Raw genomic sequence first — 19252 nt, 5'->3', positions numbered from 1 at the left:
TGCAAAGTCATTCAAAACAAAAGACTTTAGATCCGAGGAAATAATGAAACAGTGCAATGACTGAACACGACGAAAAGGACGCGATTAACTAAAACCATGATTGTTGTGACGGATATTCAATCCGTGACACTAGAACACGCAACCCCCCCTTTAGTCCCCTCCTTAAAAATATCATAGCTACGCCAAAGCTAATTATGCGAATTTTACTGAGTGTAATGATTACACTGCAAAACACCCACCAAAGTACTGCTTTTTTTCTTAATCATGGATTGCTGAATCCATTGTCGTTTTCATAAATATCTTAGCACGTCTGGTTTTCGAGATATAAGCTGTTAAAAGTGTAAAATTTGACTATTTCAGCCAACTTGCATGCAAGTGTGCCAGCTTGTTATGTACCACAGAATTCAAACTTAATGAGTATAACAATATATAAAAACAAAGTTTATAATACTCTATGCTGTTGTATTTGTATTGTAAGTTGGTGACCTGTAGCTAAAAATTGTATCGTGTTGCAACATTTCTGAGAACGGCATGAGATTCAGTGACCCAAAATCTATTAGAGACACATAATTTGATCCTTGACACGCAAAAATGTCATTTTTGTTACGCTATGTTTTATGTGCATTTTAGCTCATTTTCACCTTTTTCCGTGAGATAATGTATGGCTCGAACTTTTGCCCCGCTAATTTTAATTTTTTATATTTTCGATTAGCCTAACTAAGCCGTTAATAAAAAAATGAAAAATTTCTATTTTATTTTAAGGAGATTGGAAATTACAAATTTTACATTTTTATAATTTTTATTTTAATAATATTTGGAGTGAATGTCTCTTACTTGAATAGTATTGGAACCACCTTGATATTCATAACATTTATTTGTATTCTACTTATTTGTAGGGTGTATTGAAAGACACGTCCTGCTATAAACAGAAAGCTGCGGTAAAATTTTTAAATTTACAAAAAATTTCTGAAAAAGCTTTTTTTATCACTCTGATTGCACATCAAGGATAATTACTAAAGAACAGTACTTCTTATTATGCAAATCAAGCATACTTTTTCTAAGCGTATCACAGCAGAGCATAGATATTTACGGTATGGTATTTTATGATTACCAACATTCATCTAATCAGCTCCGCACCAGAGTAAAGGCACCTAATGTAACCGCTCATTTGAATCGTTCGTAAGCAATCATTCGCCCCTTCTTTCGCTCGTTCAATCCAGCAAGCCATAACCAGAGGGACGGCCAATGTTCACAAGATGCAGTAAGCACTGTAGTCCATCTTTCAATCTCTTTCTCTATGTTCTGTTCTCTCCTTCTTCAAGACATCTGATGTCACTTTTACTGATCAGTTTCAAAAATGTACACAACTCACTGCTGCTGAGTGATCACATTTCTGTTATTTGTTTGAATTAATTGATATTATCTCCACCCTAATCCCAGTGTGTCGTTTGTGTGAACTGTTTCTTTGACTCCACATCGAGAATTTCGTGCGCCAGCAGCAGTACCTGTCCCCAGGAACCCCTGAAAGATGTCCCGTTACACTCAATCGAACCCTGGCAGCTACGCTCAGACATATAAGCTGGTTGTAGTAGGAGGCGGAGGTGTTGGAAAATCAGCAATTACTATACAGTTTATACAGGTATTTTTAGCTATTTCTTTCTGTTTGTTTAATTATTATATGATCTAACGGAGTGCCCACTGATGAAAGAAAAAGTGGTCTGAACCAAATGCAAATAGAAAACCAGGCATCTGTTGGCTATCCAACCGCAAACCATAAACCTCAAAAAGACAAATCTTCATACACCTCAAGTGGTGCACTATACTCAAAAAGTGAGAGAACTCGCTCAAATCGATCGCAGACAGGAACATCACCCGCGTCGACGACGATCGAGTATAATGCAAATTCATTCATATTTCATTAAGGTGTGTTCTCGAATCGATATTGAACACTATGATGCGGGAGATCGCAAGAAACAGCATTGATCGCCCACATAATTCTCAGTCCGTTTCGTCATCCCTCCGCGACTTTGGGAGAATACATACTGAATGGGTGCAGCCCATTTGATGCGCACATAAAATACACATTTTGCAGCAAAAAAAGTGCCAGCAAATAAAAACACTATACTTTTTTTTAAATTTATGGAAGGGATTATAAGAGTATGTTTGAGAACTTTAATACTAATTGAACTTTAACACTTCACTTTTGAAAAAGAAAAAATAAAACACTAAAAAGCACTAGTAAGGCGAGCAAATACCTTTAAACCCTAATATGTTGCTTATCTTGACATATGAGATAGGCCTATTTCGTCTGCGATTTACATACTTCTTCAAGTCGAGCACTCAACACGGAAGAAGTCTGAAAGTCGCAGACGAAATAGGCCTATCTGTCAAGATAAGCAACATATTAGAGTTTGAAGGTATTCGCTCCCCTTACTAGTTATTTTTAGTATTTCATTTTTTCTTTTGCAATAGTGAAGTGAAGTGTACTGGCCCACATATCTAGTTTCTAGAAGTAGCTAGAGGAACTCGGAAATATTCCTGTGGGTCACTGGGTCAAGTCGGATAAAAAAGGGCTATTTTTTGGGACATGCCAAGTTACCTTTATTTATTTGCAATAAGGCTGATACAAATATTAATTTTCTTATATGTCACCCCCCCCCCTTCAAAATTCCGAAAATTTTGAAGGGGAGAAAAAAAAAAGATTCATCATTTTTTTGACATCAGTTAGATTTTTATCAATTTTTGAAGTAACAAACAAGTAAAATAATGATCCAGAGGATGTTTGAAAAAAGTTTAACAATCATCGTTAAAAATACAAATTCGAAAAATAACTTTTTTTTTCATTTTAATTTTTTTGTTCCTTATTTATTTTTATATCCCCCCCCCCCCCCTCTTACCTTCCAAGTGGTCTCGGACATAAAAGAAATTTAATATTTGTATCAGCCTAACTATCATTTTAATTTGCATAAATCATTAAGATCTGATATTCAACATTATCAATGAAGAGTTTTACATCGTTTTAAATATATATCTAATGTAATGTCGTAATGTCCAGAAGAACCGGCTATAGATTTGTTGGATACTAAACCGCTTCAATTCTCTAAAAGTAGAAATCAAACATAATTGTGCACTAAAATGCATTCCCATAAGCATGGCACAGATGTTCAGATACAAATTAGCCAATTTATCGTAAGTTTCAGGCGTCCCAGGACACGAAAATGGTCATTTGTAGGATTAGTCAAATGCAAAACTCATAGTTATCCAATTCAATCGTTTCTCAAAAGGTTTATACTGATGCAATTTTCTTAAAATTTCGTCATGTAGTGGCCACATTATGGCCGATTCCGAAAATTATCTTTGACTTGAAATTTGCCTATCTCCAGGGGCACAAACGCACAGTACCCTTCTCACCCGACCTGACCCAGTGATCCTCCGGAATAACTCCGGCCACATGAATATTTCCACGTTCCTCTGTCCACTTCTAGAAACTAGATATGTGTGCCAGTACACTGACAAAAAATCATTTGAATCTCTATTCTATTTCCCGCTGCATTTCCCACATTTAGAGCCTCCAATGACACTAATGATTTAGAAAATTCGTGCACCCAACATAGGCTACTTGATGAGATTAATGTTCTTGAACTACTGTACTGGGAGAGCCACATGATTTTCGCGAAAATTTGAGCCTACTACTTTTACCATTCCCAGCACTGGACCGGACTACATGAAATTTGGGCCTACAGATTAGTCAAGAGCTCAAACAGTTCTAATCTATTTGATGAAATTTTGAAACAGATGATTCATCGAATAGATAAGTTACAATCTGGCAGCAAATAATGCAAAAATTCTGTAATTTAGAATACTTCTTCTTCTTCTTCTTCTTCTTCTTCTTCTTCTTCTTCTTCTTCTTCTTCTTCTTCTTCTTCTTCTTCTTCTTCTTCTTCTTCTTCTTCTTCTTCTTCTTCTTCTTCTTGTCATTAACGTCCCCACTGGGACAGAGCCTTATTTACTGAGAGCTTTCTTTGCCAAAGTTGCCATTTTCGCATTTGTATATCGTGTGGCACATACGATGATACTCTATGCCCAGGGAAGTCAAGGAAATTTCCATTACGAAATGATCCTGGACCGACCGGGGATCGAACCCAGACACCTTCAGCATGGCTTTGTTTTGTAGCCGCGGACTCTAACCACTCGGCTAAGGAAGGAGTGGGTGTCCTATACTGAACTACTAAGAACATGTACGTGATGCAATGTTGCCAAATGTTCTTTCTCATAGTGTGTTACACCAGCAATCAAAAATTCATGCGAGATAACCACCTAAGAAAATTTACCTGATTTTCAAAACAAAGCATTGCAATGGGCGGTATGAATAAGAAGCGTTGAACTTTACTACATGTAGTATCTACTCAAAAACAAAATCCACAAAGTTTACTACACTTTTGGTATGAATAAAAAACCTTTCGAACATGTAGTACCTACTACTTTCGAACATGAGCAGTGACTGATGCTGCACGTTAAAAAAATTCTTTTCAAAGTGCAGAGTGATGCTGCGCGTTAAGAAAATTTAATTCAGAAAAACACTTATGCACTCAATAAAATCATGCATATATGTCAAATTTGTCGCTTATTCACACAACAAATCGTGAAAATATGAATATTACTACATTCCCGCTAAACATCGCGTAATCGAGCATGGACACTAATTCATGTAAATTATGTAATTTTACACGATTTGAAGTGTAAATTTGCGATAAATCTAGCATTGCCTTTATGTACATGTGAATTTTATGATGATAATTACAAAGATTTTTCTGAGAATTTTGGAATTTTAGCAAAATATCTGTGTTCTATGAAGAGATCTTGAGATTGCAGCAACATAACATTATGAAATTACTAGACTTATTTGGACACCAGTACTGAGATTTTGATGTAAAATCTAAAAATGTCAGAAATACCTTCTTAAAGATATTAAAATAATTTCACGACCAATAATTGAATCAGATTGCGGATTTTTTATTTTGCCAAAATAATTCCAGAAAGACTTAAATAGTCCAAAAATTATTATGTATAACAAATCTAGAATGTATCGAAATCCCTGAATTTCATAACAAAAAAACAGAAATTCCAAAGGAAATCCGAGAATCTTGGATGCCACAATTCTCACAAAAAGTTCAGTATTACTTTATAAATACAGGTATGTTCCGTTTTTATCAACACAATCGGCAATCTTCAGTTGACAAAAACGGAATAATTTTCTTAGACCAAATATTTTAAAAATTTGAAAAGAACATTTCAGTTTTGTCAGGATAATACACATTTTCATCATATAAATGCACAGTATTGATGTTTAGGAGCTGTGAGGAGCATTTAGATTGTTCATTATTATAGGTTCGTAATGAAAGTTGATTGCGTACTCCTATCAATCAATATGATTTTGTAATAAATCATTAATAATTTTAATTTCTTGGTTAGAGTTTTGATAATGCAATAGTAATATTCTATTAAACGATTATCAAATAAATATACTGTGCAACATAAGTTGCATCATATTTGTAAAAGGTCAAGCTGATTATTTTTTTTTTTCAAGAAGTATTAAACAAGAAACAACTTCTTTTTCTACTGTTCTTCCTCATTCTTCTGCTTCTTCTTCTTCTTTATGGCATTACATCCTAACTGAAAAAAAGCCTTCTTCCCAGTTTAATGTTCTCATAAACAGTTCCGCTGTTATCAACTGACAGCATTTTTGTCAAGATACATTTTTTCATTTTTGGCCACACCCTATTTGCGATTAAATGTGGAGTTATGTTTCAATTTTTTTGCAAACTGAAATGAATATTTACGGGTCCCTGTGATTTGAATTGCTATTATCTTATCAGTAAAATGATTGTGATGATCTGTCTTCTAAAGTTATTACTACCAACTTCGACAGGGATGCGCCAATCTAGAACAGCGCCACGATTTAGCTTTACGTTAGGCCACGAGTAGAGTGGCGGTTTATTGCCTAATGTACTAGTTTATTGTTAAGTAAATAGTAGTTTACGGAACAAGTCGCAGAATGATGATTTTTACATCACGAGTTGTAATTACGGCGAGTGCTGTAAAAATCGAGTTCTGCAACGAGTTACGTACAACAACAGTACAACAGTATTGAAGACTGTCATAAGCTCCAAACTCTGCTTAACAAGTTTGCAGCGTGGTGTCATGCCAACAGGATGCATATTAGTATTTCCAAGTGCTTCGTTGTTAGCTTCCATCGAAAAATTAATCACGTGTCTTTTGACTATACTATCGACGGAGAGCTGTTGAACAGAACTCAAACTATTCGAGACCTTGGCGTGAGTCTGGATACCGCTATTTTATTCAAGAATCACTGTGAAGAGATCATCGACAAAGCACAACGCCAATTAGGGTTTGTGTGCAAATTGAGTAAAGAGTTTAGAGACCCGTATACACTCAAATCGTTGTACGTAAGTCTGGTTCGACCAATCCTTGAAACCGCTTCAATTGTTTGGGATCCTTACCACAGCACTGTAGCTTCCCGTATATAATCCATCCAAAGCCGGTTCATTAGATGTGTGCTACGGAACTTGCCATGGAGTGACCCACTAAATCTGCCACCGTACGAGAGTCTTCTGATAGGACTTGAAACGTTGGAGCAAAGGCTAAAGCTCTGTTTGTAGCTAAACTAATAGCCGCGGAGATCGATGCACCCAACTTGCTCCAAATGATTAACTTCAATATCCCTAACTACGCCATTCGCCGTCCCGAGTTTCTGCGATTACCATTCAGACGACGTGACTACGCTTCCCAAGAACCAGTGCGAACAATGATGAAGTGTTTTAACGAAGTTTTTCATCTGTTTGATTTTAATATAACGAGCAACAAGAAATTCAAGACAAGGCTTTTGCGATATATGTTTAACTAGTTCTAAGACTTTATTCATTAAAGCCTGATTCGCTGCTGACAAGTAATTTCTCGGCCTATCTTGATGCATGAGAAATTTCTGCAAGGAATCGTTCAAGAATGCGCTTTTGTCTGATCGCAGTACGCAGTTGAAAAGAACTGTCAGTTCAAATGGGAATCGCTGTAGAAAATTTCTGCAAGGAATCGACGAGAAATTTCTTTAGCGATTCCTTTTCAGTAGCAAATCAGGCTTAAAGCCTGATTCGCTGCTGACAAATAATTTCTCGGCCTATCTTGATGCATGGGAAGTTTCTGCAAGGAATCGATCAAGAATGCGCTTTTTCCTGATCGCAGTACGCAGTTGAAAAGAACTGTCAGTTCAAATGGGAGACGCTGTAGAAAATTTCTCCAAGGAATCGGCGAGAAATTTCTTTAGCGATTCCTGTTCAGCAGCAAATCAGGCTTAAGACACAAAAGTCGGAAGAAATATACAAATAATAATAATAATAATAATAACATTTTTTGCAATGTCGTAGAAGACCACTTGAGGGTATCAGAAATATTATCGGAATGTATTTACCATCATTTTACAACTTCTGAAAAATGGTTGTATAATGATTCATTACGCAACTCAAAACAGTTGCGTAATAAGAAAGCGTTGCGTTTCACTTGCGTAATGACTATTCCCACACTGCATCTTTCAGTGCAGGAAAGTAGGCCGTTTCATGACAGATTGGCGTGATGAAAATCAGCCTTACGATGAGAAATTGCAAAAAATAATATTAAATACTAGTAATAGAAATTTCCCATACAAAATGAAAGTTAAGTTTTCAATTGTTTTTCCTGTTATTCCAGATTTTTTTTTTTCAAATCGTTTCTTTTACTCAAACACGACGGAATATTAGCCCGTTCTTAAGCCATTTCGTGACATACAAACACCATTCCATTTTTATTTATATAGAAGTTCATCAAAAACACAAAAGTGTACAAACTCTAGAACAAGCATCACCATATTTTTGTAAAATTTTATGAATAAGCGTATGGCTGTCGGTATAAGAATCCTAATTAACCTTTTAGTCTCCATGTGGCGAAAAGGTTCATGTCTGCTCAAAGATCAAGATGCCAGCTAATTTGGGATGGCAACATTCGTGACGTGGGAACGTTAAGTATCAACAGTTTCTCAAACTGTCTGCCGTTTCAGCCCTTTACCCTCTACCTCAATGCAAATTCATTATATGGAGATTCCACAATTTTCTATAGATTGCTTAGTTTTGCTGGACCTCTTACCCTACCCCTTGGAACAGGATCTAATTAATGACTAATTAATGAGTTGTTGCTAGAACGTGGCCAGAGCAACTTTCAATTGTTGAAGGATGGGTCAATCTTGTCCAACAGACCATGATTAGTGAATAAGAAGAAGTCACACCTTATTGAATCGTATATGATTAGACACCTACCATGTATCGTAGGTGCTCAACATTACCATAATGTCGAAAATTCAGCTCTGAACTAAAATTGAAACTGCTTCAAAATAAGTATTTAGTTTATATTCTAAATATTTTGAAATAAAAAAAAAATATTTTTTGTGTGTTGACAAAAACGGAATAATTTGTTGACGAAATCAGAACGTGATAAAAACGGAACATACCTGTACCTGAATCGCCAAAATTCAAAATTTCTACGGTAATCTTACCGGAATCTCAAAACTCTTATTGAAATCTCATATTTTTCAAAGAAATCTCAAAATGATACCATCCGAATTTTCACGTTTTCGTAACGAATTTACTAAATTAGAATGTATGTATATTGCCCAATTATAAAAATGTCTGCCATACATCATGGCTGGCTATTCTCTTTCGAAATACCAAAGCTGACATTAGTCCATGAGTTTTACTCACATTATTCCATTCAATTCAACAATCTCAACAAGTGGCTGATGCTGCATGTTGAGAAAAGTCCATTCAGAGGGCAGCGTAAAATCAATAAATTCATGCATATAAATGGGATGCCAAATTTGTCACTTATTCACACGACAAATCATGTGAAAATATGAATCTTATTACATTTCCGCTTTGCATTGCGTAATCGATCATGTGAACACACATTCATGTAGGTTATGTAACTTTACACGATTTGAAGTGTAAATCTGCGACAACCATTTTCTTCATGTGCATGTGAATTTTATAATGATTTGACAACAAGCATTTTTCTAAGAATTTTGGAATTTCAGCTAGAAAAATGTATCCCATGAAGGAATCTTGAGTTTACAGCAATTTTTTTTTTTTTTTTTTATTTTTTTTTTTTTTTCGTCAATCAATAGTAGACTACACGTTTACTTAATTCTATGTTGTATTATATCTTAAGGAATTAAAATATTGTCTTAGCTTTGTTCGCGACATGGTCAGATCAATTTCTGTGCAATGCTGATTATAAAGCGACATCATTCGATTCATTGGGCCTAATTTTGCATAGTTAGTTCGATGATTATTTGATGTGGAATCATAAAGTTACTAACATTTTCAAAATTCCAGTACTGAGAATTTGACGAAATAGCGGTAGAATTTTGAGCTCTGTGAATTAAAAAAAAACAGCATGTTGAACTCCGATGATGGATATGGAATTCTTAGTATTTCTGTGGTATTCTTGTTATTTCGGTAGGTTTCCTGGTAGTATCCCTGGTTTTCTTAGAAATAAAAATAAATTCTCACAATAGTGGTTGAATTAAGGATTTTCTTTTACATTCAGACATTCAAAGGTTTATAGTATAATTGGAGATTTCCTCTGAAATCCAACGGAACTGGAAATCAAAGGGATCTAAAGTTTACAAGAATTCCAAAGATTCGAACCAGAGTTTGCAGGAATCTCACTGAAATCTCAGAGATTCTTACAGTAATACTGTCTTGTAGATACCCGAATAATTTCAAAAGATTAATAGCCAGATCAAATACCAGATTTATAACATTCCCAAAAGAATCCCATAATGGTTTCCAGAATCCCAGAATTGTTACAACAAATCTAGAATGCCTATCGGAAACCCAAAATTACTATAGAGATTCCAGAACTCCAAAGGAAATCAGAGAATCTGGGATGTCAGTCAGTCAGTCATTCTTATATAAAATAAAGAATTACTTTATAATTAGCTGAAATCCATCCGACATCCGAGAATTCCCAAGAAACAACATAATTATCGTAATGCCAGATCAGTTAAAAACTGTGTAAGTACTCATAAGAACACTAAGCTGAGAATTAGGCTCTGTCCTAGTTTAGACGTAACGCCAGAAAGAATACCAGATCTCTCAAATAAATTCAAAATTCCTTACCGGAATCTCAAATTGTTTTTCGAAATATCAAAATTTCTACGGAAATCTCAAAATACCTTTCGAAATATCAAAGCTGACATCGTTTTCTCATGATATTTACTCAAATTTTAGTTATTCCATTCATTTCAACAATCTCAAAGCATGCGTCACAACCTCTGAAGCTAACTACCAGTAGATTTGTGGTAAATGCTACCTTTATTCATAGCAACGCGTTGTTTGTAGTATGTTCGAAAGGTGTAGAAAGATAAATTACACAAACATGTTCCACTCGTGTTCCACATATAGCGTTTACGACCGATAATGTATTAAACTCAACTTTACTACCTTTTATTCATACCACCTGTGTCGATTGCATTGATAGCACGTGGCTTACCGTTTTGGGTGAAATTCCGAGTATGACTCTTATTATAAAGGACTTGAATTATAGGAGAACTGATCATCTTGTGAAGAAATTTGAGTTGTCTTCCTTATAAATCGCTAAAAAAAAAATCGAGTGTTCGGAATATGTGTCATGTTCGGAATTTGAGACGAAACAGTATGAACTGTGGGTAAATTATGGCCATCTTCGTGAGTTTTGGAAAACGATCAAAGTAACTGAATAATTTATCATATATTATGGTTCATACTAATCCTTCGGCTGTCACAAAAACCTTTTGCCCTAAATATTCGGTGGCGGTGCCAATTTTGCGTGGTAAAGAAAACAATCTGCTTATACTTTGAACTAATACGGCGTATGCTCAGCTCACCTAAGTGGTGATGAGATATGCATGAGGACGCGGAAGAGGTTCTCAAGTAACGGAGCATATCTTATCTCAATAGTTGGAAATATCGGGATTACGGCGTCAACAACTTGTAAAACTACCTGGAATCTACTGGCCGCGAAATGTCGCATCAAAATTCAACGATTTACTATGGAATTATATAATCACGGTTTCAGTCCTTTGGAGAAACTGAATAGGCTAAAACTTGATGATATATGCTGGTTTTTCAAACTTTTCAATTTCAATTTCATCAATATTTGACAGCTGTGAATGCTTTTGCAATCTCATTCTCAAACACAAGTTATTTAAATTACAATGACCTAATATCACCCCATCTATGGGGTGAGATTGGATCATTTTTTATTCACTTGTAGTGTGGTGGTAAATTAATACTTTTTTTAATATTTTTATTTATTTTATTATTTTTTTAACAGTTCTTTATATAACATTGAAGAACCACACCAATTTTGAAGTTTATTGGAGTTAAGGTGATGATAAAACAAAACCACACCTCAAATTTTTAAGAGCACAAGACTTGAGAACCAAACAGCGTTTCGCGTTGAAAATTTATCCCATTGATTATCACCAGCAAGCAAGTAATTTGATTAATTTTCAATGCGAACTGTTGACAGATTCTCCAGTCTTGTGCTCTTGAAAATTCAAAGTTTGGATTCGTTTTATAATCACCTTAAATTGCGATAGTTATGCAATAAATAATTAGTACATATTATTTTTTGACCCATTCTCACCACCAACAACGGTACTCAAAGTTTTATGATCAATGAGCACAAAAAGAAAGAAAATAAAAGGTATGAGAACCATTCAACCAAACAGATTGAACACCTCTGTAATAAGTAAACTGGTAATCATTTGACGTATCTACATATATACATTCCTAGTTTTCGTTTTCATTTGAAGCACACTGCAAACCAGATGCACTTTATTTATACCGCTGATTCTAACCATCGGATTCTCGATTCTCAACACAAGAGGTGAATCATGAAAGCGAAAACATCTGCTCACTTGGTCCGTCTTTCTCGGTTTGTAATCAAGTACCTACCTATCATTGTTATAGGCAATGGCAATGAGGTGATAACAGTAGAACGAATTCAAAATGCCTTTGCGTTTCGATAGTCTCAGCGTATTATGTACAAGACGTTTCGGCTATCTTAATGCATGTATGCTTCCAAGTCTAATGGAGCGCACTGTTATCAGTCGCCGGGTTGATTCATGATTTTTTGCAATTAGTGTGCTTACTTGATTTTTGGATGACCATTGAGCAGAGATCATGGCTGGATCATATTTTGCACGAGTTTGGCAAGTGTTCAATATGTGAATGTGAATATTTTTTTAGAAAACGGAAAATCCTACTTAACAATTGTATGTTGGCAAAAAAAGTTTTGGAAAACATGAATACTGATAACGAGCATATGATGTAACATAGGGTATTGTGCCAATTGTTGAATAAAAAGAACGGACTGCTCATTCGTTGACAGGAACAGTTTAAAATGGTGGTAGGTCATTTGGCATAAACTCGTTTGGCATGAAGTCATTTACCATAATGGTCATTTGACATAAAGTCGTTTGGCATAACGATCGTTTGGCATAATGAGTCTGAAACCAAGTATTTGTTTGTTTCCAACTGACAAAAAGGCAGCAATCGATAACATTGATCTGCTCAAATTATCAGCGAAAAAAGAAATCGATTACTGCAGTTACTTCGATGGGTTGTGCTACATTTCCCCGAATGTCGGTTCCTCGAACGCCAGTTCCCCGAATATCCCGTTTCCCCGACTAGCCCACATCCCCGAAAAATTTTAGTACTCGTAATTGTCGTAACTTTATACATTTCAGGGTGGTGAACGAACTAATCATCTAAAATGCACCCTTCTTTATTTAATTGGCGGTTCTTTCGAGTTTTATCGTCCTCAGTATTTTTGCCAACATTTGTGTAGCCGAGAATGACAGAATACTTCCTTCTTTTGACTGTTTATCGTTCTTTTTCATCACCACGTTTCGGGGAAACCGGTCATTCGGGGAAAAGTAGCACAATCACTTCGATGATTCTGAACGCACTTTTTTATTATGCCGCTGTTATGGTTTAATTAGAAATTTTGCCTTCTTTTAAAAATAGGCTGTTCTTTATACTTATACTGTTTTAATTTTCTTTATTTAGTAAAGCTAAATGTTAGCTATTTTTATTTTTGCTGTTTTATCAATTCTTGCCAGATATGTTGTTAGAATGATAATTACTTTAGAACCTGCCAATATTCAACATATACTTTTTTGGGGCAAACGTGTGATCTCCTTCCGAGATGGAAACAATATTATTTCAATCACAAATTTTTCCTTCTCTCGATAATAGACGGTGTTTTTGATGTACACTTCCAAAATTTGAATTTATATTGAACCGTTGAAAACTTTTGCCTCAAATATTTTCTTTCAAAGATGTGGTGTTCGTTGCTGCGAAAATATTTTTTTTGCATTAGAGCCTTAAACATTTTAAACGAAAAATAATCTGCTCTCGTATATAGGCTATTTGTGCATTAGGTCGCATTGATAGATCTTTAGATTAGAGCTTTCGGTATTTTGCAAATAAAATCTATTCTTTTATCAAGTAATTTTCATCTAGTGTTATGTCCAGGCTGGGACAGAGCTTGATCTGCAGCGAAATATTCTATGAGCGTTCCCTTGATAAATAACTGCGAACTTTCTTTAACAATTTACTGTTTTAAAACGTGGTGTTCGTTCAGAAATTTTCCAAGCATGAATGTCAAAAATTGTTGTGATATTAGAGAGCATCACTAAATCAAACTAGTGACGGGTTTGGCGGGGGATCTTTTCGGAATAATAATTTTCTCTACATCCTAGACAATAGAGTATCATTGAACTTGTTGCGATATACATATTTGAAAATAGTAAATTGGCAAAGAAAGCTCGCAGTTATTAATAAAGGGAACGCTCATAGAATATTTCGCTGCAGATCAAGCTCTGTCCTAGTTTGGACGTAACACTTGATGAAAATTACTTGATAAAATAATACAATAGCCTATATACGAGAGCAGACTATTTTTCGTTTAAAATATTTAAGGCTCTAAACAAAAAAATCTTCTCATAGCATAGCTCAAATGAACAACACATTTTTAAAAGATGATATTCGAAGACACCGTCTGTTATAGAAAAAAGGGAAAATTTTTGATTGAAATAATGTTTTTTCTAGCATATCTCGAAAATAAAAATATGTTGGCATGTTCTGAAGTTAATATCATTCTACTTTCATATCTTGCATGAATTGATAAAACAGCAAAATATAAAAATGGTTAACATTAAGCTTTACTAAATCATAACATTTAAAACAGTATAAACATAAACAACAGTCTATTTTTAAAAGAAGGCAAAATTTATGATTGAACCAATAGAAGACTGGACGCCAAAAATTATTGCGGCATAATAAAACGAGAAGACATAAAAAATTGCGTTAAGAACCATCGAACTGGTTGTGCTACTTTTCCCCGAATGTCGGTTCTCCGAATGCCAGTTCCCTGAATGACCCTTTTCCTCGAATGACCGGTTTCTCCGAAAAGTTAGTATTACTATTATTATTTATTAAGGAAACTTTACCGTGTCAGTGGTTTCTCGGAAAAGTGGTGCATTTTAAATAGATGCTATAATAGTCTTCAGTGGCTGTATAGTGAACGAGAAAGAACGCAATCAATCTTTCATTCTCGGCTATACACATGTTGACAAAAATTCTGAGGACGGTAAAACTCGAAAGAACCACCAATTAAATAAAGAAGGGTGCATATTAGATGGCCAGTTCTTTAACCACCATGAAATGTATAAAGTTACGACAATTATGAGTATCAAAAACTTTTCGGAGAAGTGGGCTAATCGGGGAACGGGATATTTCGGGAACTGACATTTGGGGAACCGTCATTCGGGGAAAAGTAACATAACTTCGATTTCTTTTTTCGCTGATAACTTGAGCAAATCAATGTTATCGATTGTCGCCATTTTGTCAGTTGGAAACAAAAAAATATCTAAAAAATATAGCTCCAAAGAACAGCCTATGTAAAAAAGAAGGTGAAATTTATTTAAATTTTAAATCTACAGTTTCTATACTTATAATTAAGGTTACATCATATTTAAAAAAAAAGAATGTTTGAAAGAAGGGAAAATTTGTGCGAAGTATATCAAAATCTCAAGTGCAAAAAATTATTCCAATAGCGAAACTCAAAAGAAGAAATAGCATTTAAAAGAAGGGTTATTTCTGGATAAATAATATAATGCTATTGGCAAAAATTTTCCTAACGTGCTTTAATTTATTCAAGAGCATATGATTGTTGAATAAAGTGTAATTTTGTATCAATTCACTCCAAAACAAGCCTGATGTCATCAGAAAGATTCAATAGAAACGTTAAAACGAATGTCATCTTAAGCAATTCTTGGTTTCTGACTAATTATGCCAAACGACTATTATGCCAAACGACCATTATGCCAAACGACTTTATGCCAAATGACCATTATGCCAAACGACTTTATGCCAAACGGCTTTATGCCTAACGACTTTATGCCAAATGACCTACCACCGGTGTTGATCTCGGTAAAAGCTTAAAAAATGACGATATTTATTTTAAACGACTTTATGTCAAACGGCTTTATGCCAAACGACCTTATGCCAAACGGGGTACAATCGTTTAAAACCCTTCTCACGTCAGCATTTTTTACCCCAAAACACAATTAAATCGCGACAACATTTTTATGCTTATTTTTCAATATTTTTGCACAGCTCTATCATGTTTAATGTGGACATTAAATTTGCTCTGTTTGAGTTATTTTTTTTCTTTTTGGATATTATTTAAAATTTTGAAAAAGCATCGAAAACCAATTTCGACTTTGAGGAAAACTAATTATAATTCACTATAACCGAAAACAGTCCAAAATATTTCAGTTTGAAAGCGCGATAATTTCAATATACGTGTCACGATTTCAACTGTTAATTCAAGTTGTTTAGGATTTTGAAAGCATTCTCAATCAAGAAAACAATTTCGACAATTCCGGATTTATTTTTATATCCGTATCAAGAAACTTTCAGTAAGTAGCTAATCGTTCTTGTTAAAGTTTTCATACAGTGTATATATTGAAATCTCGCATTTTCAGTATAATAACTTCATGAAGGTCTTATTTGGAGTTCAGAAGCCAAGCCTACAACGTAATCAAATTACAATTTTCCATTACACTTTCAGAGCTACTTTGTAACGGATTATGATCCAACTATCGAGGACTCGTACACAAAGCAATGCGTTATCGATGATGTACCGGCAAAACTGGACAGTAAGTAAAACGAATAAATATGTTCAATATTTCAAAAACATTGAAATACATATGTCTATTCCACCAGTTTTGGACACTGCTGGACAGGAAGAGTTTAGTGCCATGCGAGAGCAGTACATGCGATCGGGTGAGGGATTCTTATTGGTTTTTGCCGTAACTGATCATGCCAGCTTCGATGAGATGTATAAATTCCACAAGCAAATACTGCGTGTCAAAGACCGCGATGAATTTCCTATGCTGATGGTAGGAAATAAGTCGGATTTGGATCACCAGCGAGTTGTGTCACTGGAGGAAGCCCAGCAGCTGAGCAGACAACTGAAAATCCCTTACATCGAATGCAGCGCAAAGCTTAGAATCAATGTGGACCAGGCCTTCCATGAACTGGTTCGAGTCGTCCGGAAATTCCAACTTTCCGAGAGACCTCTTATCGATGAGAAGGGCAAACGAAAAGGCGGGAAGAAAAAATGTTGCATCCTGTGAAGCATGAGTGATGGAAAATTGAATCGCACAATTTAACAAATTTTCGAAAGCACACCGTTTACGTCAATGTGCATGAGTCAATAATGTGCAGAGAGAATATTTTATGGATGCTATCTATTCTCGAGTTTAAAAGAATACATCGATTACTGCCGTACTAATATTTTTTGTTGGATCGTTACAAATGTGTTTGGACAATACAAACTGTGGCACAACCACAAAACTCTTACCCCCTTAACCATGAATTATTTACAGAATCGGAAACACAAATCCCAACGAGTGCCATACGTTTGCAATTAGTTGTTTACGACTATAACGAAAAACAGATACACTTACGAACGTGCCTAATTGATATTCGATATCATCGGTTTTACTAAATGGCATATCTTAATCAGCCCAGGAGAGGAACGAAACACATCAAGTCTAGTTGATCGTCACGCATTTTGAACCTAGTTTTGTTTATTTTTTAATTCGAATTGAATGATATCAACTAATTTCACTAACTCCTCCATAACAAATAGACAAATTCTTATCGTGTCTACAAGATTTCAGGACAAGTGTTGGAACTTATCAAATATTATATCAATAACATATTTTAAAGAAACCGAAACGAGTATATTTACTACTACTTATGTGTAATAAGACTTTTACTGTATAGGTAGCTGGATGTTGCATTGCGCTTTATCAACGAGAGAAAATATTAATCAAATATTTATATATGTTTACACAATAAAGAATCACGCAGACAACGGCAACGCTATAAAGCATAAAAAGGCGCCATTATTTTATTACGTAACGCTAAATTCAGGATTTTTCTACAACGTCTTTCTGTTCATACATTGCGCTTTCAAAAGGCAATTTCTAATTATTTTATTTTGGAACATTCTAATGTGTTACGTAATAAACGACGCCAAAGAAAACGTTTTTGAATTGTACGCAATGCTATATCAATATTAACCAAAATAACTAGCTTTAAATGTGCTTAAAAGTTATTCGAAACAGATGTTGCAAAATGATAAAAGAAAAAAAAAACACAAAATTCGGAAAAGGTGCTAAATTAAACAGATTTATTTATTTCAATGTTTGAATTGAAGAACATTTTAATTTGGCGTATTGTTGTGCAGTAATATAGTTATAAAAATATATGTATTGACCAACTAATAGGGTTGCTTCATTATCATTATCTGCGAATAACAATCCGAAATCCCCGAAATAATTTATAATTAATATTTCAGCTGAATTTTGAAGGGAAAAACATTAGCATCATGTAATAAGGACAGTATAGATAAGTAATTAGCAGCATATTTCACTCTCCCAGGAAAATTAAGTCGATCTTACCAGCTGATTATGGTTCTTAATTCTGTGTATATTTTCTATATACAATACTACGGTGCTATATATCAATTATGTATCATAGTCGATCAAAATTTAAAAATGTTTGAGAATTCAATCTCCCATATGTTCCTTACCATAAAAATAGTGTTCTGTGGAATTTTCAGCTTTCTAGGTGGTGATTAAAAGGTGGCCCAAAGACGATGCAGGTTTATATGGAAATTACCATAGAGAAATTTGTGAGATATGTTCCAAACACGCTAGTACTATAATGTAAGTACTAACTTATTATTTCATAGTAAAAACTCATTCTTCAAACCATAATGATGAAATTTGCTGAAGAGAGAAATGCAATCCGACGGATAGGAGAAGTGATATTCATGAGTTTGTTTGCTATTATTTAACTTAATACGCAAACTTGTACAAAAATCCCAAACAAAATAAGCTTAAAAGTGATTTGTTTCTTCAGCAACATCCTTCATTAAGGTTTGAAGAATGAGTTTTCAATATGGGATGATAAGTTTCTACTTACATTACAGTACTAGCGTGTTTGGAATATTTCTCATAATTTCTCCATAGTAATTTCCATATAAACCTACATTGTCTTTGAGTCACCTTCAAATCACCACCTAGAAAGCTGAAAATTTCACAGAACACTATTTTTATGGTAAGGATGGTAATGAGCATATGGAAGATTGGATTTTCAAACATTTCTTAAATTTGAATCGCCCTAGTGTCATAGTGTTTGATAGCCTTTCGAAATTATTACCACGTGTTTTACGAAATTTGACTCACCCCTTAAAAAATTTACAAAATTTGACTAACCCCAGCAAAAATTGAGAACGTGGAATTTTAAACATCCTTTTTAAACAACTACCGGAAAGCTAAACATTACATATAATTTGCAATTGGATTAGATGGACAAATTGATGTGAAGCTTTGCGAAAAAGTTACACGTCTTCTCAGTGAGAATCGAACTCACGACTCCCTGATCTCTAGTTAGGGCGCGTTACCCCTACGCCATGAGGGGACTCATGAACGCAGAAGTTAACCTGAATTCGATTTCAGCTCAATAATCACGTGGTCCTTTTTCGCTAAGTGCACCTCTTTCGGAAGAATTAGATG

The 19252-nt window shown here is 34.7% G+C and overlaps 1 protein-coding gene across 1 annotated transcript; it reads left to right on the top strand.

Annotated features, from left to right (window-relative positions):
• The first annotated feature begins 1298 nt into the window (after nt 1-1298).
• Nucleotides 1299-17808, top strand: LOC5573600 (ras-like protein 2). Its single transcript, XM_001654684.2, has 3 exons — nt 1299-1639; nt 16231-16318; nt 16386-17808. Exons 1-3 carry the CDS (start codon nt 1529-1531, stop codon nt 16796-16798), a joined length of 612 nt encoding a protein of 203 aa, XP_001654734.1. The 5' UTR covers nt 1299-1528; the 3' UTR covers nt 16799-17808.
• Nucleotides 17809-19252: the final 1444 nt, after the last annotated feature.

Source organism: Aedes aegypti, chromosome 3, assembly GCF_002204515.2.
Source record: "Aedes aegypti strain LVP_AGWG chromosome 3, AaegL5.0 Primary Assembly, whole genome shotgun sequence".
Lineage (NCBI taxonomy): Eukaryota > Metazoa > Arthropoda > Insecta > Diptera > Culicidae > Aedes > Aedes aegypti.
Note: the sequence above shows the minus strand (reverse complement) of the source record. Positions and strands in the feature narration are given on the sequence as shown.

What these genes read in the sequence shown, in the direction of transcription:
- LOC5573600 (XM_001654684.2), top strand. Translation starts at nt 1,529, where the DNA reads ATGTCCCGTTACACTCAATCGAACCCTGGCAGCTACGCTCAGACATAT. An exon ending in TTACTATACAGTTTATACAG is followed by an intron (nt 1,640 to 16,230) that starts GTATTTTTAGCT and finishes TTACACTTTCAG; the next exon opens with AGCTACTTTGTAACGGATTA. An exon ending in TGTACCGGCAAAACTGGACA is followed by an intron (nt 16,319 to 16,385) that starts GTAAGTAAAACG and finishes CTATTCCACCAG; the next exon opens with TTTTGGACACTGCTGGACAG.